Here is a 26,255-nt window from a genome sequence, read left to right as displayed (position 1 = left end):
CATCTTTTCCCTTGATGGAAGAAAGAGAAACTAGAACATACTCTGAAGCAATTTCCTTTTTTCCAGCACAGAAAACTGTGGCTAGTGACATTTCTAAAACAATTTCTTTCAGATTCCCTTAGTCAGGAGACACATTGTGAAAATAAGGACTCAAGTCTGATGTCAAACATTTGGATGGGAACGTCATCCAACAAAATTCTACCAAAGGATAGTTCCTGGTATTCCATAACAAGAGAAGTTCATTTCAACATAGAAAGACACAAGAACAACCAAGGGAGATGGTCCAGACAAGTAACAGACATTCCTGAAACAACATTTAATAGTGTGAGTGTGCCTCTCTGTAATACCTTTGTGAGAAGTTTGCATCTGGGCTCGATCTTTGTCCCACTGTACAGAGGTGCTACAGGAAGGAGTCTTCATAAATCTCCATCACTTGGAAAGAGTTTCTGGGATTTTTTAAACCTAATTACATCTAATGCATTGTCCTTAGAAAAGAATCTTTTTAAATATGACAGATACAAGAAGCCTTTCAGTTACCATTCAGACTTAATTAAATTTCATCAAATGCATGTGGGAGAAAAGCTACATGAACACAGTGAATGTGGAAAAGCCTTTGACAGAAGATCAGATCTTACGGGACATCATAAAAGTAAAATTGGAGAGAAATATTATAAATGTGATGAATGTGGAAAAACCTTTAACCACAGGGGAAGCTTGACTAAACATACTAGAATTCATACTGGAGAGAAACCTTTTGAATGTAGTGATTGTGGGAAAGCCTTCAGTGAGAGAGGAAAACTTAAAAGCCATCAGAGAACTCATACTGGAGTAAAGCCCTTTGAATGTAATGAATGTGGGAAAGCTTTTAGTGTGAGGGGAAACCTCAATGCACATCATCGAACTCATACAGGAGTGAAACCCTTTGAATGTAATGAATGTGGGAAAGGCTTCAGTGAGAGTAGATTACTCAAAAGTCACCAGATAACTCATACTGGAGTAAAGCCATTTGAGTGTAATGAATGTGGAAAAGCCTTCAATCAGAAAGGAAACCTTATGAGCCACCAGAGAACTCATACGGGAATGAAACCTTTTCAGTGTAATAAGTGTGGAAAAACTTTCAACCAAAAACGTTTCCTTAAAAGTCATCAAAAAATTCATACTGAAGAGAAACCTTTTGAATGTAATGAATGTGGAAAAGCCTTTAGCCAGCAAGGTTACCTTAAAAATCATAAAAAAATTCATAGTGGAGAAAAACCATATGAATGTAATGAATGTGGGAAAGCCTTCCGTAGGAAAGGATATCTTATTACTCATCAGAGGACTCACACTGGAGTGAAAGCTGTTGAATGTAATGAATGTGGGAAAGCCTTTAGCCAGAAGGGTTACCTAAAAAGTCATCAAAGAATTCATGCTGGAGAGAAACCCTTTGAATGTAATGAATGTGGGAAAGCCTTCAGCCAGAAGAGCTACCTTAAAAGTCATCATAGAATCCATACTGGAGAGAAACCATTTAAATGTAATGAATGTGGGAAAACCTTCAGCCATAAGAGTTACCTGAAAAGCCATCAGAAAATACACGTTGGAAAGAAATTATTTGAACATAGTCAGTGTGAGAAAGCCTTCAACCAGAATTGCCTTGATAGCCATCAGAAAACTAATAGAGGAATAGAGTCCTTTGAATACAATGAATGTGGCAAAACTTTTGGTGAGAAGGAAGCCCTTATTAGACATCAGAAAACTCACACTGATGTGAAACCTTTTGAACGTAGTGAACTTGGGAAAAACTTCTGCAGAAAAGAACATCTTGTTACTCATCACAGAACTCACACTGGGTTAAAACTTTTTGAATGTCAATGAATGTGGGAAAGCCTTCAGCCAAAATATATGCTTTACTACTTTTAGGAATACTTATACTTTAGAGAAACAGTTTTAATATAATGAATGGGAAAGGGTCTTCTGAGAAATCAAGAGAAATTCATGCTGGAGTGTAACATTTTGAGCGTAATAAATAGCTTTATCAAGATCAGGTTATGCTAAAGTAGATGGCCAGCAACTGGGAAATGGCTAAACAAATTGTTATACATTAATATAATGGGGCATTACTGTGCTGTAGGAAATGATGAATATGAAAAGCTTTTAAGTATGGAAAACATGGATACAGAAGGAAGTAAATGACTATACAATACATATGATGGCTCCAACAATGAAAATGGAAAGAACAACAAAAAAGAAACTGAGCATTATGTAATTTAATATTCAGATATGATCCCAGAGAATGAGGGAAAAGCATCTCTTTCACTTCTTTGTGGAATTTGGCCACTGTGTGTAATACTTTCATCTCTCATACTTTCTTGGTGTTTTGGTTACTTTTGTTGACTACTTTTTGTTCCTTTTCCTCTTCTTCTTGTCCCTCCTCTCCCCTCCAGAATGGCCCACTGGAGGGAAAGTTGGAGAAGAATATATTTGGAAATGAAGATAGTGTAAAAGGAAAATACACCAATGAATTTATCTTAAAAACTGTTAAACAAAAAACAGGTTATGCAAATTTGAAATTAGATCTTTTTCTTGATAATGTTACAAAATGTATAGATTGAGAAATGTAGACGTGGTTGACTTATGTTTCAGCAAACCATTTTATAAATCCTCATGGAAAAAGGTAGTGAAGTCTGGGGTACAAAATAGAACAATCCAGTGGATTCAGAACAATTGGAATGACTTACCCCACAGAGTAGTTATTAATGGGTTGATGCCAGACTACAGGCCCTGGAATGGATTGCCCCAGGGCATGCTTGGACCTGTACTATTTTAACATCTTTATCTATGGCCAATAAGGTCAAAGATGCCATGTTTATAAAATCTTGTAATCTAGGAAAGATAGCAAGACATATCAAATATTGGAATCTGGATGTGGTAAGATCTTGACAATCCAGTTTTTTTGATTGCATACTCCTAGCAATAAATATTTGAGTATACACCCTACATATCTGTAAATTCATGTATTTAGCAATAAAGTGATTGACTTATCTAGAAGTCATATACATTTACTATTTTATGAATGCAACTAGGTGGTATAGTGTATATAGTAACAGGTCGAGAGTCAGAAAGACTCATCTTTGTGAGTTCAACTCTGGCGTGTGACCCTGGGAAAGTCACTTAACCCAGTTTGCCTTAGTTCCTTATCTGTAAACTGGACTGGAGAAAGAAATAACAAATCATTCCACTATCTATGCCAAGAAAAGCCCAAATGGGGTCACAGAAGAGTCAGACTACCTAAAATGACTGAACAACAACAATTTTATTAATAATTTTGTAAATTAGTTTTTAAAATACAATTTAAAAAGACAAATATGAAATATTTGATTTTAAAGTTATTGGGGAGCCATTGGAGTTTTCTGACCAGGGGAAGGACATGGTCAGAGCTTTGCATTAGGAAAACCATTTTGGAAACTGTATGGGATGGATTTTAGTTGGGAAAGATGAGACAGAGACATCAATTAGGAGGCTTTAAAGGAAGGTAGGAAGTGATGAAAGTCTAGTGGCTACATGCATAAAAAGAAGGGGACACATGTAGAAATGTTATGGACTTAGAAGTGACAAAATATAGCAACTAATTGGGTATATGGGATAAGAGAGATGGAAGAACAAGGAAGACTCTAAGATTATGAAACTGAATAACAAGGAAGATAGTGGTATCTTCAACAGAAATAGGGAAGTATAGAAAAGTAGCAGCATTTTAAGGAAAGTTAACAAGCTATGTTTTGAATACAACTATGGGACATCAGATTCAAAAAGTTCAGTGTATCTTTGATGATGTGGTGTTGGCAAGCAGAATGGCTATTAGGCCTGAATATGTAATTTTATGATTTTAGGCTAAGGTCTTATCATTTTCTCACTTTGAGTAAGATACACTCATTTAATGAATAGGCCTCTTTAAGTAGTTACTCATGGGATAGCCTACTTAATAATAATAAAAAAAAAATCAACCTGGGAGGGAAAGACCCTCAGGGTTCCTGGGTAAAAGAAAAACAGTTGCTATTTAGTATTTTGATTCACTGTGTGCTAGGAGGGCAGGGACATGTTGTCCAATCTATGAACTCCAGAGTGAATTGAGCTTAAATCTTGGTCTTTGAGCAAGAAATCTAGCCAGTAAACCCAAGGGAAAAAAGGCAGCTTTGGGCCATCTAAGTATACCTTCCTCTGGGCAGAGAATCCCAGGCAAGAAGGGAGAGGAGAGGAGCTACTACTCACTCACAGGTTGTGTTTGTTCCTCGTTCTCAAAGAGGATCATGACATCAAGATGATGACATGACTTGCAGTTGACTTTCATTGTCAAGGTGTCATCATCTTAATGTCATGATCCTCATGGATAGTGGCAGTGTGAGATTAGGGAAGAAAGTGTATTCAGTAGAGATTAACAAAGGTAAATAACCCTACCTATCTATTCCATCCCCAAATCTTGTCCTTTCTCAGCCATATACACATACACATATGTATGTTTACATATGTGTATATATACATACATACACACATCCCCTTCTCTCCATTCACCACCATATAGGCCCTCATAATCTTTCAGTTTGGATTACTGAAATAACTTAATTGGTTTCTCTACCTCAGTTTTCTCCCCATTGCAATCCATCTTTCACTCATTTGCCAAAGTGAATTTCCTAAAGCATGAATCAGAACATGTCGCACACCAAGGCTTTACATTACCACCAGAATCAAATGTAAAGTCTTTTTAGCTTTTAAAGCCATTTGCCCTCTTTTTCCGGCTGGAATCATGGCAGGCACAGAAACAAAAGAAGCTACCATCTGTTCCAGAATCCCTTCTGAAAAAGCGAAAGGCTTTCGCGATACTGAAGGCCAAATGCTTGAAGAAGAAGATGGCTATAAAAAAGCTCCATAAAATACAAAGAAAAGTTATCTGTGAAAAAACTAAAGCCTATCATAAGGAGTACAGAGAGATGTACAGAAGTGAAATCCGACTGGCTAGAATGGCACGAAAAGCTGGCAACTACTATGTACCTGCTGATCCCAAGTTAGCTTTTGTGATCAGAATCAGAGGTATCAATGGTGTTAGTCCAAAGGTCCAAAAAGTATTGCAGCTTCTTCGTCTTCGCCAAATCTTCAATGGCACTTTTGTTAAGCTTAACAAGGCTTCCATTAACATGCTGAGGATCGTGGAACCATATGTTACATGGGGTTACCCAAACCTGAAGTCTGTGAATGACTTGATTTATAAACGTGGTTATGGCAAGATTAAGAAACAGAGAATTGCCCTGACAGATAATGCCCTTACTGCAAAATCTCTTGGTAAATATGGAATTATCTGCATGGAGGACTTGATCCGTGAGATCTACACTGTTGGCAAGCACTTCAAAGCTGCCAACAACTTCCTGTGGCCCTCAAATTATCTTTTCCAAGAGGCAGAATGAAGAAAAAGACTACATATTTTGTGGAAGGTGGAGATGCTGGTAACAGGGAAGACAAGATCAACAGGCTTATTAGAAGAATGAACTAAAGGTCTCTGCCATGATTATTTTTCTAGTGGTCTGTTAAATAAAATGCCTATGACCAAAAAAAAAAGCCCTTTGCAATCTGTCTCCTATCAACATTTCCAGTCTTCTTGCATTTTACTCCCCTGAATGGATGCTAAAATACAGAAATAGTGGTTTACTTGCTCTTCCTCATCTTACATGTTACTTCCTTCTGACTCTTGTTTTTGTACTGGCTGTCCTTCATGCCTGGAATGCTCTGTCTCTTCACTTTTGCCTCATGGTTTCCCTGGCTTTCTTCACAAGTTAGCTTAAATTCCACATTCTTCAGGGGGACTTTTCTTATTTGTCACCTTTCCCCCTTCCTCCCTAGTGTCTCCCCTCTGTGATGACCTTCCCTCTGCTCTGTATATGTCTCGTATGCACCTGATTGTATGTTGTATCCATTAGCCTGTGAACTCCTTGAGATCCCAGATTGTTTTTGACCTTTCTTTGCATCCCTAGCATTTAGCACAGTGCCTGATGCATAGCAAAAATGCTTGTTGGCTAACAATTCATTGAGTAAAATGAATGTGGAAAAATCTTCAGTTACAGAGCTCCATTAAATAAAAGTGAATTCATATTCATGAGGAAATCTTTGAATGTAGTAAGAATGTGAAAGCTTTTAGCTGAATGGATATATGTTACTGATCATCAGAGAATTCATTCTAGGGAAAAACTCAGTGAATATAATGATTGTGGAAAACTCTTAGCTAGAGAGGACTCATATTAGAGGGAAAGCCTTTAAATATAACATGAAAATAAAAAAGCTTAAACCCAATGGAATGCCTTATTGTATGAAGGAGAATTCATACTAGAAAGAAATTTTTTGATTGTAATGTAAAAAATCCTTCCATCTCAAGTAGACTTCACAAAATAATAGACTTCATTCTGGAGAAGAGTTAAGTATGTAGCAATTTGTCATGCTTGTCTTACCCTCAGAGACTTCATAATGAAAGGAAAAAAACCATAAAAACACGTTAGATTGTAAGCTACTTGAAGGCAGGAACTGTTTTTTGCCTCCTTTTGTATTCCCAGCATTTCACACAGTACCAGTCACATAGTAGATGCTTTAAAAATGTTGATTAATTGATTGATGGTGCACATGTTGCATTCCCCCAATACAATGTGAGATTCCTGAGGACAGGAATTGTTTTAAGTCTTCATCTCCACATTTATTGATTAATTAATTTATTGAATGGTCTTAAGCTGTCAACTAGAAGGGACAAATACCATTTTACCCATCAGGAAATTTATGCTTATGAGAAACCTTATAAATGTAATGCAAGAATGCTTTCTATACCCACTGGACCTACAAGAAAAAACAGTTAATATATCTGCAAGAATATATTCTGAATTGCATTTATCAGGGGGATACCTTTCAAGGAAAGAAAGCAATGCTAAACTTTATACTGGAGATTAATTGTGGGCATGTAAAAATGTGGAGAAAGCTTCATAAGGAGTCATCATTTGTTAAATACTGTAACTCAAGTTTGCATTGTGTCAGCAGCTACAATGTTGTGTGTTGTTTTGAGAAATAAAATGCTTGCCCTCCTTGACTTTTTTCTGTAAAGCAATAAAGGTGCTATTAGGTAAAAATAGAGTTGCATAAATTAATGTAGCAAGTGTACCTGATTCTGGCATTTTGTTTAGCATTTTATTTTTACTCTTTTTTTGAGCAAAAATCTATGAAATGCTGTTTTGTTTTATTTAAGAGGAAATTTTATTTTATTTTCATTCATTTTTTTAAACTTAATAACCAAAAAATATTCAAATAAAATAGCAATAAAAAGTATGTGTGCAAAAGTAATTATACTATTTTTAAAAATAAAGTTTACTTTCACAAGATGGTAACAAAAAGATCCTTTTCCCTTGTCACCTTTCATCTTTTTTCTTGGAGGTGTTATTCCTTATTTGTTATAGTCACTGTGCACATCGTTCTTGCTCTGCATTCTTCACTCTACATAATGCCATATACATTTTCTCACCTTTCTTTGGAATCTTTACATATTTATTGAGGCAAAACAATATTCTATCATTTTCATAAAATATGTGTTTACCTATTCTTTAAATCATAAAGCATGTGAATTGTTTCTGGTGTTTTTGTTGTTATGAGTAATGTTACTGTGAATGTTTTTGTACACAAAGTTGCTGGCCTCACCCTTACTGATATTGTACTGAGGATTATGAAAGCAGATGTAAATGCTGTGGAACATGGAACCTGAGTATTTCCTGATTCTGAGACACATTCAGATCCCTGCTTTCTTAGAAAATGGGAGAAGAGAGGACCTGAAGTGAATAAGAGGGGAATCATGTAGATGAGTTGGAGGGGCTTGGATTCATGAAGTAGATCAGATATTGAATGGGCAGAGGAGAATTTGGGCATGGTATGAAAGAAATTGAAGCAACTTTGAAGGAGAACATTCTCCAGACCCAAATACAGCTCCATACTCAACTTCTAGATTGTAAGAGAAGGAAGATGAAGGGAAACTAAGAAGGATATATGAGAATTAAGAAAGATAAAGGATTTGAATCTGAGAAAATGGACTCAAGAAAAGTAAAGAAAAGGTATTTGACAAGAGAGGTAAGAAAAGGTAAGTGGAACAAAAGTTTTGGACAGCTAGGTGGGGAAATGGGTGGAGAGCTGGGCCTTAAGTCATGAAAATTCACCTTCCTGAGTTCAAATCTGACATCAGGCACTAGCTGTGCGACCCTGAACAAGTCACTTAACCCCGTTTATCTCAGTTTCCTCATCTATAAAATGAGCTGGAAAAGGAAATGACAGACTGTTCCAATAACTTTACCAAGATCCAAATGGAGACACTGAAGAGTCTACTAAACAAATCAGTCAATAGAGTGGATTAGTGGATTTTACAACTTATAAAATTAATAATTTGCTATAAACAATTTTAACAAAATGCTTAAAGTTGAGATGTAAATGCCCATAAGTTAATTTCAGGATAAAAGATTGAACATTTTAACCTTTGTAGTTTCTAGGGGAAATTGAGCAATGACTTACATTGATTGTGAGGTTTTTATATTTCTACCACATTTGAGTGATTTATCCCAGTTCTGACATCTCTCTGTGGGAGGAGAAAGCAAAAGATTTTAGAGGAATGCTTCTTCACACTCCAGGTTGTTAGAAAGTATGATTTTCTAACCATCCTCTCCCCAACAATTATCCCAAAATGTGGGTCATAAAGAAATGGGCATGACTGAAATGGCCCAACAACAATAGAAGGAATTCACCAATGAGAGATGGGGCTTGGTGTGGTGAAGGAATATATCAGTGTGAGAAAGCTGCTGAAGGTATAGACGGTTCTCACTTAACATAAATCTGCATTACACAAATTCAGCTTTATGTAGAGAATTCTGATAAGGATAATATTGCTAATATCAGATATATGAGGAAAATAGAGAGCCACCATCCAAACATCTCTCAGAAGCTGCTTTAAGAAAGTATAGGAGCCAACCAGCAGTGATAAAAGCTAGGAGTAGTGGGTGGAGAAAAGGCCACATACTGCACATCTATGTTAACAGTACTGGCCATATGTTATCATTAACTTTACCCTTCATTTCATAATTCTGTTGTTTTTTTTATCATGGTATAGTATTTAATGTCTGCATTTTAGTACATTTTTATGCCTTGTGTAAAGGTGTTATTTTGTGTATGCCTTTGTTATGTGGGCTATGTGAAATGGGCGGGTAGGGGCAAATTTGTATTACATAAAAATCACTTTACATCGAGGTCTTTGAAATGTCCACTTATGAAAAGGGAGAACTGTTTATATTTGGATATTGGGGGAGGGGCATTTGGAGGCCCTGGGCACTGAGGAAAGTTACACTGAGGCAGTAGCTGAGACATGATTTTAAAGTCCAGAAACTTGGGAGTAGAAGCAGGAAGTGAATAAAAAGAGAGTTGAGTTCCTGAGGTTAAAGGAAGTGCTTGTCTTCCCAAGAGTGATATAAAGGAGCTACCAAAGCTATTAGTCAACTATTAAGTACCTACTTTGCCAGGCACAGTGCTAACCATTGGGTCTAGGAAGAACGGGAGTAGGGGAGCAACCAATCCCCACTTTCAAGGATTTGTAAGTATTGTATATGCAAACAACTACATACAGGATATATTTGGAGTAGTCACAGAGGGAAGGGAAAAAGATTAAGTAAGAGACTTAAGTATGTAGTGCCTAGGCTTGCCCAGAATCGCATGGTGACCCTCATAAGTGTTTAAGGCTAGATTTGAACTGAGGTAGCATGATGTGTCACCGTGGAGCAGGAGCAGGTGGTGTTTATGGGTTAAACGCAGATGTTTAGGTTATCTGTGGTTGTATACTGATGTGCAAGCGCAGTGTGGTTATTTATGACCAAAGATCCTGAGAACTCATCAAATTGGATCCATGGCACCTTACACGTGCGGGGGAGGCTTAGGGGGAGTATGCGTATGAGCGTGCATGTGTTTAAACTTGAGTGAGTCTAGGAGAAAGTGGATGTGTGTGCGTTTGAGCTTGTAAAATAAGAAATAAGTGGCTACTGATCATAGTCTGATGAAAAAGGAACTTTGTTAGAGGAAAAGCAAGTTTTAATTTGTGGCTTTCCCATCAAATTTGAAGATGCTGAATTTGGAATGGGAAGAACACTGTTTAAAGGAAGTTGAAGTGGGTTTTTTTATGTGAAGAAAAAGTAGTAGTATCTAGTTGCTTAGGAATTATAGTTCAAGGAACACAAACTACTTACAGATATTGTTAAAACGACCCCCCCAAAATGACTGAACTTGAAAACAGTTTGGAATCTATCCAGACAGGATTTAAATGGATTTTGAAAACTGCGCAGTTGGAGAAAATTTCTGAATTGCTGGGTTTCCCCAGTATTGTGCAGAACAAAGGATCTGACCACTGTTTCAAAAAATGCTATTTCCAAAAAATTTTGCCAAAATATATTATTTTTTTTAAGAAAAATATTGTTTTTTGTGATTCTCATTACAAAGCTTTATGCAATATGGTAGTCGAATCATTTCTTCTTTAATATAAAGTTTTAGAGTAAAAGATTATTTTCTTATTTGAATATGTGGGTGCAAGGTATAATGTTCACAAAGAAGGGATACTGTTGTTGATTTTACCAATACAGTCTGTAAGAATGAGCTGCTTTGGTTGAAGGGTTTATTCATCAATTTCATACCTCATATGTCATAACATTTAGAACATTCACTAAGGTTGATAATTGTTCACATCACATTTTTTTAGCCAATTTTATCTCACTACCCATCAAATGATAATGATAGAGACTAACACACTGTTGTTCCCCACAGCTGTATTCACTAATCGCAAATGGTCTTCAGATGACTTTTTAGAAATGGCCTTTTTTCTTTATGTTTCTCCCACATACTCCCAGTAAGCATTTTTATTTATCTTTACTGATGAAAAGAGAAGGGGATAGTACATACAACATTATGGAATGAACCTTTAAAGAGAAGATCATACAATAACACTGCCTAATTCAATATGTATTATTGAACACCCTGTCTGCTTAGTATTATGAAATCTAATATATATGTTCCTTTTAACAACTCATATAAAGGTGAGTTTTTAAAGTTGTTAAAGTTTAATTCCTTCAATTTCTTTTTCTTATTGCTGAAGCTAATGTTTCTACTACCATATTGAACAACAGTGGTAATTGTTAAATTTTTTAAAGTGCTTTTCTAACCACAACCCTAATTATCTCCACCCTATATGGGGGAAACAGAGGAGGGGTGGTCAGGCGAAGAGAAGAGAGGTAGGAAGAACAGTGTCTAGATCTGTGATTTCATCTTCATAGGAAATTTCCAGTATGGAAACTCTCTCCAGTGAAGAATATCACCAACTCATCTGTAATTTATATTTTTAGAGAGTTGTCTAGGACATTGAGAGACTGACTTTTCTCAGTCACATAGCAATATATACCTGAAGAAATACTTAATTGAACCCAGGTCTTCCTTACTCTGAGGCTAGCCCTCTAATCACAGTAAACCATGCTTCCTCTCATTCCCAATTTACACATGAGGAAACTGCAAATCTAAGAAATTTCTAAGAAACTGCTTATGTTCAAATACTTACTGGTGTTTCAGGCAGTATTCATTCAAACCAGGATCTCCTATCTCCACTTCCAGCACCCTTTTCACTATGCCATGCAATTACTCATGTTATATGCCTGCTAAGTTTAGGTCACAGATACAAAAAGGCATAACTCTTCCTTCAAAGGTTTTCCTTTGTTGTTTGTAGGAACTATTCTCAACTGTTAACACAAAATTACAAAGGGAAAAATATTGCTACTCATAAAGTATTTGCTTCTTGAAAACAATTACTTCTGCAATTCTTGTAGTACAGCAAATTTTCTATTTTGTCACTTAAGAATATTTTATGTGGTCTTCTAACATTCCATTTAGTTTATATATTAGTCATCATTAAAATAATAAATTTCCTAGCACTCAAATTCTTACAGTTAAAATCTAAATGAAACAATAAATCCTGTTATTCCCAGACTTTGGGAATTGATTAAAAATAATCTCCACCATTACCACAGTGGGGGACTAGGAAAGGGAAGAAGGAAACCCACAGGAATTAGGATGATCTTGAGCACTAAAGAGAGCAGAACTGATGAGAAGAATTGAATGATGCATCATGAAGTGCTCAGAACATCACCTACTTCCTCCATAAAGTTTCTGCAACAGCAGAGATGGGTTGTAAATGCTATCTTGTTTTGGCCCTCTTGTTCCCTTACTTGGAATCATCCCAATTTGAGATACCAGCCATTTGTGCAAGAATTAACTGAACCTGCAAGAGAGGAGTAAGGCCCAAAGTCAAGAGATCCTGATTTCAAGCAAATATCCCTATTAAGAGAAAATCAGTGGTGTTATGGTCATTTAAATAGGAAGATCTTTCCCATTCATTAAGGCCTCAACACCTGCCTGAGTCACATGGAATCCTGAGTCACATGAGTCTGTGGTATGAGCAACTTGCTGAATGGGTAGGACAGGAAGAGACAGAACAAGAGCAGAGCTGAGAGAAAATTAGAGCAATCAGAGATGGGAAGGATGCAAGCAGCTGGCTATCATGAGTGGGAGAACATGTTTGTGATTTTAAGGAAGCCTGCTTATGATTTGTTTAAGGGAGCTGGTTTGTGGGAAGCCTGGCAGGGGGAAGGTTTGAGGCTGGTGTTGTCCTCTGCCTTGTTATTGTGTATAGATTTCTTTATTACTATGATGGATTTGGCTTTCTGGTGTCTGAATAAATGTTTTGGTTCTGTCCTCCATGCGGAGTCTGTTATATTTAGTGATTCAGAACTAGCATATTCATAGCTGCTGTAGGCATTGTGAATATCTCATTAGTGCTACAGGTGGTAAAGGGAAAGAGATAAAGAAGGAACAGAATTACTCAAACACTTTTTTTTTCAGACTTGAGACATTTTCAGGTTGCAAGGGAAAAGGTAGAAATAGAGATTGGATTTACTACTAGGAAAATTATTACTCAGGCAGCAAGAGGGCACAGTGAATAGAGCACTGGGTTTGGAATCAAGAAGACTCAGCTTCATGAGTTCAAATCCGGCCTCAGACACTTCCTAGCCATGTAACCCTCGACATGTCGTTTAACTCTGTTTGCCTTACTTTCTTTATCTGTAAAATGAACTGGACAAGGAAATGGCACATCACTTCAGTGTCTTACCCAAGAAAATCTCAAATGGGGTCATGAAGAGTTGGACACAATTGAAACAGCAACAAAAAATACTGAAGACCAAACCAAAAAAAACAAATCACACTGGCCCTACCTTCAAGGACTACAGCTTTAGTAACGGGAATAAAATTATATCATGGTCATTATTATACAAGTCAGAATTTAAATGCATAAGAAGAGTTGAAAGTGTTACATTATTTTAAAAAGTGAAGGATCCTTTCGGCTTTTTTTTGGAGAGGAAGGGAAAGCAGGAGAGGAGAAAACCAGGAAAAATCTTAATTAGAATCAGAGACTTAAAGAGATGGATGTTATCTCAAGGGCCATCTAGTTCAACCCCCTCATTTTCCAGAAGAGGAAAACTAGGGCTGAGAGATTAAGTGATTGTTCAATGTCACTTCCTCTGACCACAAATCCAGCATAATTTCTTTGTCATGAAGGAATCCTTTTTCAGCTATGCCTTTAAGACTTCAGGTAAGAAGGGTAAGGCTAAGAGTATTCCAACAACAAAAGTGAATAGATGGAAAATCTTGGGAAGTGTTCAGTTTGGCTGGAGTCTGAGAGGAAGCAGTGTAAGATAGGATGGCAGAGGAGTTTGCAATCAGATCATGGTAGTCCTTAAAGTGCCAAGATGTCTTAGGAGTTTGAACTTTTATCATCTATGCCAAGTAGAGTTGCTGAAGCTTTGCTGCAGGGCCATGACAGAGATCAGAGCTGTGCTTTACAGTTATTCACTTGGCAGCCCATGGGGTTGGTAGATTGTGGGGAATGCAAATGACTGGAGAGAGTTGGGGGGCCTTTCCTATCTTGCTGGCTATCTCGCAGTCAGCACCACGAAGTCCTGGTCAGAACCTTCTAAGTCTGATGGCGTGGCTGCTGTGAGGGTCTGGGGTTCAGCAAGTAGAGTGCGGTGGTTCTGAAACAACAAAACTCCAGCAACGGCAGTGGCAGCAGCGACAGCATGCCCCAAAATATATTCTAAAGGGAACTTTTATACATAATATTTATTCAGGGGTGAACACCAAAATCTTTTTTTCTAGACACATAATTATTAATTTTGAACAATAATGACAAGATGATTTTAAAAGCAGCTGAGAAGAAAGGTATTATGTCAGAGAACATTACTTCTTGCACATGGTTTTCTACACAAAAGACAAATGACAAAAACTGAGACAAAGGACTACTAATAACCAATGATTTGGGGAGATATAGAGTTCCCCATTTTTCCATAGTTCTTGTTTCTATGTTCAATCTCTTAAAGAATGTTACTGATAATAAGGCTGAATTAACTCTCCTTAATCTTGGTCAGACCCCAACCAACCTGCTACTTAGGTTTGGGGGTTGAAATGAGGAGATAAATTCTTTGAATAGATTGCCCAAGGCTGGGTAGCTTAGATGTAAATGATGTGATCAAATTTCATTAGGATAGGTCCAGCCCCTTATTGTAACATTCATTCTCATTAATTGTTAACCAATCAGTTGATTGCCACCCTCAAAAGCACCCCTCTTCCAAGGATATATAAGCTGGAAGCTCACCCCCATGATGGTTTTGGGCACTGGAAAGTGCCACTAACCTTTTATCAAAATGCTGGCATTTTTGTGACCAAATGCTCAGAAATTATAGTTCTTGAACTTTTTGAAAATCGCAAAGTCCACAAATAGCATAGAGAAAGTTAAGAATTAAGGACATTATTACTCAGTGAAATAGGGAACCATTATTAAAGCAAAACCTGTTTTCTCGGTGACTTGAATAAAAGCAATATAACAAGTTAACTAAATTGGACAGTATCACAAAGGCAGGAAAGATGACTAGGCCTGGTATGTAGCAGATGTTCAATAAATGCTCATGTGATCCATTAAAGTGTAAAGTAGAGGAGGAAGAGCTAGATAGGAGTTTCTCTGAAAAAGCCTGTAGTGTTTCTTTTATTGGGGAACAGGGGGTTAATTTCCTTTTTTCCCCTCACCCTATGGATGACTATAATTAAATAGAAGTAGGTACATATGTGTAAAATTATTCAATACATCTGTCAGTTCTTTCTCTGGATCCAAATAGTGTCTTTCTTCATATGTTCTTTATAGTTAATTTGGGTATTTATAATAGTCAAAATAGCTTATTCATTCAAAGCCATTCCTAAAAGAATGTTGCTTTTACTGTATTTAATGTTCTCTTGGTTCTTCTCATTTCACTTCATTATTTCATGTAAGTCTTCCCATGTTTTTCTAAAGTCATTGAGCTCATCATTTCTTACAGCACAGTAGTATTCTATCACAATCATATGGCACAATTTGTTGAGCCATTCCCCAGTTAATGGGTATCCCTGCAATGTCCAGTTCTTTGCCACCACAAAAAGAGCTGCTATAAACATTTTAAAACATAAAGGTTCTTTCCCCCCCATTATCTTGGGAAATAGACCAAGTAGTGGTATTGTTGGGTCAAAGGGTATAGGTAGTTTAATAACTCTTTGGACATAATTCCAGATTGTTCTCCAAAATGGTTGGATCAATTCACAATTCCACCAACTGTGCATCAGTGTCCCAATTTTTCCACATGCCCTACAAATTTGTCATTTTTCCTTTCTATCATTTTAGCCAATCTGGTAGGTATAAAATGATACATAGAGGTTGTTTTAATTTGCATTTCCTAATCAATAATGATTTAGAGAATTTTTTCATATAACTATAAATTGTTTGGATTTTTTCTTTGGAAAATTTCCTGTTCACATCCTTTCACTGTTTATCAATTGGGAGATGACTCATTCTTATAAATTTGACAAAGTGACAAAATATATTTTAGATGAGACCTTTATCTGATAAATTGTCAGTGACATTCCCCCCCACCCCCAATTTTCTGCTTTCCTTCTGATCTTGACTACATTTATTTGTACAAAACCTTTTAAATTTAACGTAACCAAAATGATCACATTTATGCCTAACTTTGTTCTCCATCTCCTGTTCATTTATAAATTGTCTATTCATAAGTCTAATAAGTAATATGGTCCATGTTCTTCCAGTTTTCCTGTAAATTCTCTTTATATCTAGGTCCTGTATCCATTTTGACCTTATCTTGGTAAATGATGTAAAATAGTGGTCTATGACCAATTTCTGCCAAACTGATTTCGAGTGTTCCCAACAATTTTTAACAAATAATGAATTCATATCCCCAAATCTTAAGTCTTTACACTTGTCAAATACAAGGTTATTATACTTATTTGCCTCTGTAAATTGTATGTCTGCTCTATTCCATTGATCTTACCTTTCTATTTCTTAGCTTGAAAAAGTCTTCGGTGTTTCTAGGAACTACAAATTCAGTACGAGAAACTGATGAAATCATTGCCAAAAGGAAGCCATCTACAAATTCAATTCTAGTCATGGAAAAAAGGGCATCTAAGAAAGATGAGAATGTGGTCCTCAGCACTGGTACTCCTACAAGGAGTTTGCATTCTTTCCAGTGAATAAAAATCTTTCACACATAGAAATAATATATATTATATAAAGAAAGTGATTTGGGGAAAGAATGAGGAATTAGCCATGGGAAAGGCCTCTCATAAGAGGTGGCACTTGAGGGAAACCAAGCAAAGAAATAGAGACAGGGAATGGACTGTCTGAAGGCAATGGTCTATGGTTGAGCCCTGGCTGACAGAAGTGATTCCATGTGTGACCACTGATGAATCCACTTATGTACCAGGAACTTCCTTTGTGTCCAATACTAGTTGAGTCAGCTACATTTAGGTAGGGTAGCCAGGTGGGGCAGTAGACAGAGTGCTGGTCCTTCAAATCTAGCCTCACATATTTACTAGCTGTGTGACCCTGGGCAAGTAACTTAACTCTGTTTGCCTCTTCTGTAAAATGATCTGGAAAAGGACATGACAAAAATGTTACTAAAACTATTTGGTTTATAGGGAGATTTTGTCCTTATCATTGGCCTCTTTGGGGTGCAAGCCTAATAATAGAATCTCTGGACCAAAGGATATGAATGTTTTACTCTATTTACATAATTCCAAGTTACTTTCCAAAATTGTTATCCTGATTCACAGCTCTACGAACAATGCACTAGTGTGCCCATCTTCTCATAACCCATCTACTATTCTCACTCATATTTGGAGGGTGGGAGGTGAAGTCTCAGGGTTGTTTTGACTTGGATTTCCCTTATTATCAGTGATTTGGAATGCCCTTTCATGAGGTGGCTAATGTTTGCATTTCTTTAGAGTGAGAGTTTGTTTATATCCTTTGACCACTTTTGGGGAGTGGCTTACATCCTGTGATCTTTGCCAAGCAGCTAGAATGCTTTTTTAGCTCTCGGGAACTGATCCTTCAATGACATTCAAATTGAACTGCTTCCAGCAAGGACCTCTTCCATTCCAACTGAATGTTCCAGCTACTCTTCTGAATTTATTTTCTTTGCTGTCATCTCTATATTTGCATGGGGAGCACATGAGAGATTGTAATGTGAAGTGACAATATGGTGGCTTCAGGGTTATTAATGGTTGAGAGGGTATCATAGGATTCCTAATAGATGTTCCCATGAGGCTTGTGGTGTGCTTTCAGTTTCATCCAGAAATGTTCTTGGGATAGGGGGCTTATACCAAGCTTTTACCATCCATTTTCTCCTTTACTTTGTTTTTATGAGGCAATACTATTGACAGTTATGGAATTGAAAGGTTGGAAGGGACCTCAGAAGCCATACAGCACAACTTATACCTAACAAAAGCTGGGGTTGTCATTTTATGAGTCTCCAGCCATGCCGACCTTGCTCTTTGCCATCAGCCTTCCCTTTTATGAGGTACTTTCCCTCCCAGCCAGGTTAGCTCACCATTATGTTTTGCCTTTCCTTATGAGAATGTCAGTTTCTTGAGAATTTTGTTTTCCTCTACTTGTTTTCCTAGAACTTAGCACATTGGCACACACTTAATAAATGCTCTCAGTCAATAAACATTTGTTAAGTGCCAGGAACTGTGCTAAGTCCTGAGGATAACAAAGAATACAGAAAGCCTGCCCTAGAGGAGCTCATAGTTTACTGTGCAAATATGCAACTTGGAAATAATGATGGACTTGTAGATGAGCTACAGACAAGATGAATTAGAGATAATCAACAAAGAGAAGGTACTAGGCTTAAGAGGGTTGGGAAAGACTTCCTGTAAAAGGAGAGGTTTTAGGTGGAACTTAAAGGAAGTCAGGGAAACTGGGAGGTGAGGATAAAAAGGGAGAGCATTCCAGGCATGGGAGACAGAGGAAATACCCCGAGGTGAGAACTGGAGTGTTTTATTCATGGGACAGTCAGAAGGCCAGAATCACTGGGGTGAAGAGAATATGGGAGAAAGGGGTTTGGTGGAAAGGTTGGGGAGAAGAATGAGTCATGAAAGTGTTAGAATGCCAAACAGATTATCTGTCTGTCTGTCTATCTCTCACTCCCCTACATCATTCCTTACAAGTATCCTCTGGCCTTTGCTTAAAGACCTCCAGTGAAGGTGACCCACTTTTCTCTCTAACCATGAGGAGGTTGATCCTTCCACTGAGCACATAACTGCCTCATTGCAATTTGCAATATGTCTTCTGGGACCAAGCAGAACAAGCCAGTTCTCCCTTTTTATGACAGCCCTTCACATTCTGTTGGCAAGTTCTCATTTTAGTCCTAAATTCCTCCTCCAACCTTATTATTCCAATATTGCTGAAAACATGCTCATGGACTTGATCTCAAGATCTTCACCATGGGCCACAGTCTCCTTTTGACACTCTTGTTTATCAACATTTAGGAAAGGACCAGGAGCTATGGGGGATGTCTCAGGTGAGGAAACACCCTCCAGTACACTAGAGTCTTTGAGATTTGCCCAGAGTAAATGCCTTGCCCAGGGTCCTACAGACTGTATGTGTCAGAGGCAGGACTTGGAGAAGGTCCTCCTGGTTCCAACGCCAGCTTTCTATCTTCTATGCCTGGCAACCTCTCTGCTTCTCAATGGCTTTCCTGTTGTGTAGAGACCCAAATAACCTAGACCTTAGAGTGCACCAAAGAAGGAAATCTATCTCTTGCATGTATTTTTTTTCTCCCTCCCTCACTTCATCTAGGATGACTATAGAAGTTTATACTTTAAGGTTTGCAAAGATCCTCTGGGAGTTGAGTTCTATTAGTAGCTATTACCACTATTGTTAACTGTTAATTATTACTATTATTATCTCCATTAAAAGATGAGGGTACTGAGGCAGACAGGGTTTAAATGATTTGCCTGGGTTCACAAAGCTAGTGAGTGTCTAAAGTCAGACTTGAGCTCATGTCTTCCAACTTTACCTGCAGTGCAACACTTCTCCCTATTTTCCCATACAACCCCACTGCTAATCTCTCCCTCTTTCTTTGTCTTATTCACTTTCTCTCTTCTCTTATTTCTCTACACGTGTTCCCCCCTTGTGTTTCCTGCCTTGACAGCAGGGGCAGTTTCACTTTTATCTCTGCATCCTCTAATCCCTGGGCACAGCACAGCTATTTAATAAATGCTTACCAAATTCAATTTGTGAACTGAAGCAAAAAACATGGGGAAAGTTGAAAGAGCCCTTCAAAAAAATCTAAACCAACTTCTTAGGCCACATTTAAATGCCTAACTTCCACTTTGCTTCCATTGACACAGCAATTATTAAAACCAACAACAAAACTTCCTACCAAATTATATACATTCATTCTAAAATAATTTACATTATGGGAAAAGTTCAGCTCTAATAATCTCTAAACTCTGTATTATTCATATGAATTACCAGAAGTTTCTACAGTAAAGACCTGAGTCTCTTCATAAAACTTGAGTAAACTGAAATCCCCAAGGTAAAGGAAAGAAATGTTTCTATACACTGAGATATGAGATGAAATTTGAGGAGAGAAGGAAAACATGAAATCACCTGAAACTAGGCCGTGAGTTACTGAAAGGGCATCCCTCTCTGGGAGAAGAGTAGGGTCTTGAGGCGGCTGCTCTGGATGAGGAGAAAGAAGTCATGGGGGAAACTAACCTTTCCAGACAGCTCCTGAGCAAAGTCCTCAAACCTGTCTGCCGTGACGAGGCCACTCTAGACCCTATGGGTCATAGTTCCCTGTGGTTTTGTTTGTTTGATGAAACCCTTTCAACAATGACAACAAAATGTGCTGTAAACCCTGGGGCAATTTAGTATACTACTCTTTCACTGAGTGCTTGGTTGTCCTTTGTTCTCGAAGAGGACCAAAATGGCATCACCATGATAAAGTGAAGTTTCAGCATGTACGGCTGGGGCTGATCAGACCAATACGAGCTCAGAATGCTCTACACAGATTGGGCACAGATAGTCCATGTGAACGTTTGGGTGGTTACTGCAAATTTGCGCATCCTATGTTTCCTTTTGCTGTTTCAATTCTGCTTTGCTCATAGAGCACAGCACCCTTTTTGTGTGGGCCCCTCATGCTGAGTGGTCCTGTGCCAGTGCCTCTCATGTTGCACAGTCAAATCCAAAGTTCTTGAGAGAGACCTTAAGAGTGTCCTTGTATCGTTTCTTCTGGCCACCATGTGATCACCTGCCCCATGCAAGTTCCCCATAAAATAGTCTTTTTGGCAAGTGTACAGTTTGCATCCAAACAACATGGACAGCCCATCAGAGTTATGCTCTCTGAAGCATAGTTTGAATGCTTGGCAGTTCAGCTTGAGCAAGAACTTCAGTGTCTGGTACCTTTTCCTACCAGGTGATTCTCAGAATCTTCCCAAGACAATTAAATGAAAGTGATTCAGTTTCCTGGCATGGTGCTGGTAGATTGTGTTTCACAGGCATACAAGTCAGTCTAATACCTCTTCTCTCCCAGACTTTTTTTCGGAGCCTCCCAAACACTGAACTAGTTCTAGCAATGCATGCATCAACCTCATTGTCAATGTGTATATCCCTGGAAAGTACACTACCAAGGTAAGTGAATTTATCCACAGCATTCAAAACTTCTTCATTTGTTGTAATCGGTGGTTCCACATATGGATGGTGTGGTGGTGGCTGATGGAGCACCTGTATTTTTTTGGTGTTGATTATTTGGCTAAAATTAACACAGGCAGCAGAGAATTGATCCATACTTGTTACTTCTCAGCTTCAGAGGCTGCATTGAGGGCACAATCATCTGCAAACAGACCTTGAAAGAGTAACTGAGGTATTGGCCATTGGTCCTCCGCCCCACCCCCAATCTCCACCATGGTCCAGTCCCTTCTTTCCCAAATATCCTTCCCCCTGGACAGCTTCAAAAATGTCCAAAGGGACAGGCTGGACCTGAGACCCTGGGTTCAAGGAACATGCCCTCCTCTCCCTGCTTACATACATGTATGTGCATCTCGGCATATTTGTGTACATGTGAGCAGGTGGGTGCCATGTTACCCGAGGTGAAACCTTGGAACCTCTCTGCTCTTCCATGAAGGACACAGCTCGGGGATCAGGTGTGCACACATGTACATACACATACACACTCTGTACTCATGCACACGCACATGTGAATGCACACGGATGCAGGACAGTGCTGGGGCCAGACGTGGTCCTGCAGAGGTTCATTTCACATGTCTGGTCCCCTCTGTTTCGCTGGGTTTCAGAGTTGGGGTACCTTGATGGAAGTAGAGATGAGGCTTAAAAAAGTGGGTTATTGGAATTTTGATTTGGTTTGATTTGGTTGATTAATTTATTTTTTGTTTTCAACATTCACTTTCACAAGATTTTGAGTTCCAGATTTTCTCCTCATTTCTCCCCTCTGCCCACCCCAGGACAGCATGCATTCTGATTGCCCCTTCCCCCAATTAACCTCCCCCTCTCGCCCTTTGATCACTCCCTCCTTTCTCTCTTCCCCTTCACCTCTATTTTCTTGTAGGGCAAGATAGATTTCTATACTCCATTGCCTGTATATCTTATTTCCCAGTTGTATTTTAAACAATTTTTAACATTCGTTTTTAAAACTTTGAGTTCCAACTTCTCTCCCTTCTTCCCTCCCCACCCACCCCCATTAGAAGGCAAGCAATTTGATATAGGCTATATATGTGTAATCATACAAAACACTTTCATAATGGTCATGGTGTGAAAGGCTGTAATAAATAATAATTATTCTATTCTCTCTTTTGACCCTGTCCCTGCTCAAAAGTGCTTTTTTCTAATTACCTCCTCCTCCCCTTTGCCTTCCCTTCTATCATCCCCCACCCCCACTTATCCCCTTCCCCCCCTACTTTCCTGTAGTGTAAGATAGACTTTCATACCATATTGAGTGTGCATGTTATTCCCTCCTTAAGCCCAATCTGATAAGAGTAAGGTTCACTCTTTCCTTTTCACCTGCCCCCTCTTCCCCTCCTTTGGGAACTTTTTCTTTAAGATTGGGGTGGGAGTAGGCCAGGTGGCAGCTGAATTACTGTGGACATCGAAGGGAGGGGGCACAGGGCCAAGAGCGGGGCTTTTGAGTGATCCTCAGTCATCTTACTTTGTCTAGGGACGCGCTCTTTATGAACAAAGATCTCGTCTGAAGTTTGTTTGGTTTTTAAGGGCAAGAGCCATGTGTCAGCGGTGGAGGACTTGTCTTTCTGAGGAGTGGTCTGTGAAGGCCCTGAAATGCCAGCACGATGGACGCCAGCCCACTCCTCATGACTCTCCTGTGCTCTTTCCAAGCTGGCCATCAGAACACGGATTCAGGCTGTGGCCTGGACCAGAAGTGTCAAACAGATAAAAAGCGGGGAGGGTGGGGGCCGTGGCAGCATAAAAGAGGGTGCCTGTGGGTGCATATTGACTTGGAAACCACATTTTTACATTATGTTTTGTGTTTTTGTTGATTTTGTTAAATATTTGCTAATTACATTTTAATCTGGTTCAGGCTGCACTGGAGTATTGTGGGGCCACATGTGAGGGGCATTTGATACCTCTAGCCTGAATCATCCCCAAGGACTTCCACCCTTAGTTAGTTAGTACCTTCCAGCAAAATCCACTTCAAGTATTCACAGGGACTGTTTCTGCCCAACCTGTGCTAGAACCTTCTGAGCTCGAATTAGTCTGATCAGTCACAGTCGCACACACTGAAACTCGACTGGAGCATAGTGATGTCATTTTGGTCCTCTTCCAGAATGAAGGACAACAACCAGCCAACCAACTGCAAGTCCAGGGACTGTGGGGAATGGATACTGTGTGCTGTGAGTGGGAGGGACACTTGGAAGCCTGAAAAGAATCCAAAAAGTTCATTTGGGGATATGGATACAGGAATTTCCTCCTCTCTGTGACTCTGACATTCACACACTCCTCCCTCAGAGCCCAGGAAAGTTTCTGTCCTGGTGGCATGTGGCTTCTTGTTTGACTGTTCTCATTAAGTTGGAGTAATTTCTGATCATGATTAACACCTGGAACAGAAGCTGACTTCTGGGACATGCCTGGTTCCCCTGGCAGACAGTGGCATGTCTTGTGCAGGTGACGAGTTCGTCACAGCTCTGGGACCAATTATCTGATGAAATCATTAACCTATAATGAGGGCCCTGGTTGTACACATGTTAACACACACACACGCGGATTGCCTGAGCAAACCTACCGTTGTAATAGGACATGCTCACCTGAGAAGTTTCCCTGGAGTCTGTCTCTCTACATTTCCTATCCTTCAAGCATTTTTCCTTTATGAATTTGGTTGTTTTGACATTTTATAATTACATTGCTTACTGTCTAGGATACCTTTGAGCATAATGTAATTTCCTTATTTTTCTCTCTTGCATTTTTTTTATCCTTACTAACTTGATTGAAAAAAAACCAAATGAATTATGGGGACATCTTGGAGCCTCAATTTCCTGATATCTAAAATGATAATAATATCATCTCACAGACTTATGTTGATGATCAAATGAGATAACATCTAAGGAACTTTCAATATATCCTGTACAGTGTGAAGAATTTCCCTTGTGTAAAGGGGAGATGGAAACAGTTTGTTCCAAAAGCCATGAGAGAGAATGAACAGGCACTGTGGAATGCTCAGATCTTGGTCAGACATCAGAGATGCCAAGGTCATCCACTGCATCCCAGACCACAGACTTTCTTGACTTTCGTCTTGCTCCTGGACTTCAATGACTCTGGAAGAGAGAGTGAGACTGATGATTTCACCCATACCACATACATCTAATTAGTGCAGAGTTGTTTTACCTGTTGTCTCTTGTTAGACTGTGAACTCCTTGAGAAGAAGGACAATCTTTTCTCTTTGTTCATACCCTAGCACAGATCACAGTGCCTGGCACCTAGTAGGAGTTTAATAAATGTTTATTGGCTGAGTAACTTAAGGAATGATCTAAATATATAGAAGAAACATAGATGGCAGGAAGGGGAATAATATATAAGGTACCAAATGTAGGTGGATGGCATCGAGGTTGTGGAGGGCCATTGGGTGGCAACATTTATACACAGTCTAAGTGGCAATACCTGGAATCAGGAAGTCCTGAATTCAAATAGAACCTCAGATACTTTGTGACCCAGTAAAATTTACTTACCCTATGTTTGTCTCAGTTTCTTTGACTTTAAAATGGGGGCTTATAACACACCTCCTTCCCAGGGTTGTAGTGAAGATCAAATGAGATTTTTGTAAAGCACTTAACATAGTGACACAGAAGGTATGATATGAATGCTAGTTATCATCATCACTGTCATTTACAAGCTGAGTCATGCTTATTTTATCCTTGAAGGAACAGGGGCCCACTAAAGGATTTTGAGCAGGGGTGTAACATGGTCAAATCTCTCATTATCATGGTTCCAGTGCCAAAACCTAACCCAGATATGCATTATGTGTGATTTATTGGCACTATTTTGTAGGCATCTCATTTCTCTTTGACACAGCTAGCATACAGTTCTGTGCCTAGAGTCAGGAAGACTCATCTTAATGAGTTCAAATCTGGCCTGTCACACTTAATGGCTGTATGACTTTGGGCAAGTCACTTAACCCTGTTTACCTCAGTTCCTCATTTGTAAAATGAGCTGGAGAAGAAAATGGCAAACCATTCCATTATCTTTGCCAAGAAAACCCAAATGTGATCACAAGGAATCAGAAACTGACCAACAATTTTTCTTTTGTTTCATATTGATCTTGTTAAGGTTAATTTTTTAAATATATAATTTATTTATTTTTTCAGTTCTTAACATTCACTTCAACAAGAATTTGAATTCAAAATTTTCTCCCCATCTCTTCCAACCCCCCACACCAGGACAGCAAGCACCCCATCCACCTGTTACTCCAGTGTCTCCTCCCTTCTATTACCCACCCTTCTTCCATCTCCCTTCCCTGCTATTTTCCTGTAGGACAAAATAGATTTCTATACTCCATTGCCTGTATGGCTTAATTTCCAGTTGCATGCTAAAACAGTTTTTAACATATATTCTTAAAGCTTTGGGTTCCATATTGAGCTCCCTCCTCACCCACCCTCATTGAGAAAAGAAGCAATTCAGTATAGGTCATACATGTGTAACAATGCATGGCACTTCCATAATATTTATGCTGTAAAAGACTAACCATATTTCCCTCTGTCCTATCTTACCCTTAATTTATTACATTCCCTCCCTTGACGTGTCTTCCCGCAGTAGTGTTTGCTTCTGATTTTCCCTTTCCCCAATTTGCTGTCCCTTCTATTATCTTTCCTCTCCTATCCCTTTCCCCCTTGCCTTCCTGCAGAGTAAAATATATTTCCATATCCAATTGAGCATATGATATTCCTTCCTTAAGCCAAATCCCATATGTAACAGCTCTTTCTTCCCTCTTTTATATGAGATGATTTGTTATATTCTACCTCTCCCTTTCTCTTACTCCTAGTACATTCCATTCAACAGTAAATTTTATTTTTTTAGGCATTCTCCCTTCATATTCAGCTCACCCTGTGCCCTCTGTCTATATATGTGTGTGTGTATGTGTGTATATGTACACATACAAACACACATACATACATGTACATACATACATATATATAATATACACATACATACATACTCATACACATCTACATATATATATATATAAAATAGAGAGAGAGAGATATGTATGTATTCCCTCTAACTGCTCTAATAC

General features: G+C 38.6%; 1 protein-coding gene and 1 pseudogene across 4 annotated transcripts in view; both read left to right on the top strand.

Annotated features, from left to right (window-relative positions):
• LOC140508358 (uncharacterized) overlaps positions 1-23,056 on the top strand; it is a 33,709-nt gene extending 10,653 nt beyond the window's left edge. For 3 of the 4 annotated variants that reach the window (XM_072616211.1, XM_072616209.1, XM_072616210.1), the window contains one exon: positions 113-7,394. In XM_072616211.1, the coding sequence (XP_072472312.1) occupies positions 113-1,857 (1,745 nt within the window). In that variant the 3' untranslated portion in view covers positions 1,858-7,394. Of the gene's footprint in view, positions 1-112; positions 21,366-22,726 lie in introns of those variants that run through there. The other variant, XR_011968395.1, reaches the window with a different exon arrangement.
• LOC140508381 (large ribosomal subunit protein uL30-like) lies at positions 4,754-7,394 on the top strand (annotated as a pseudogene).
• Positions 23,057-26,255: the final 3,199 nt, after the last annotated feature.

The sequence above is a fragment of the Notamacropus eugenii genome, chromosome 5 (assembly GCF_028372415.1).
Source record: "Notamacropus eugenii isolate mMacEug1 chromosome 5, mMacEug1.pri_v2, whole genome shotgun sequence".
Classification (NCBI taxonomy): domain Eukaryota; kingdom Metazoa; phylum Chordata; class Mammalia; order Diprotodontia; family Macropodidae; genus Notamacropus; species Notamacropus eugenii.
This window is presented reverse-complemented; position numbering and strand designations above follow the sequence as displayed.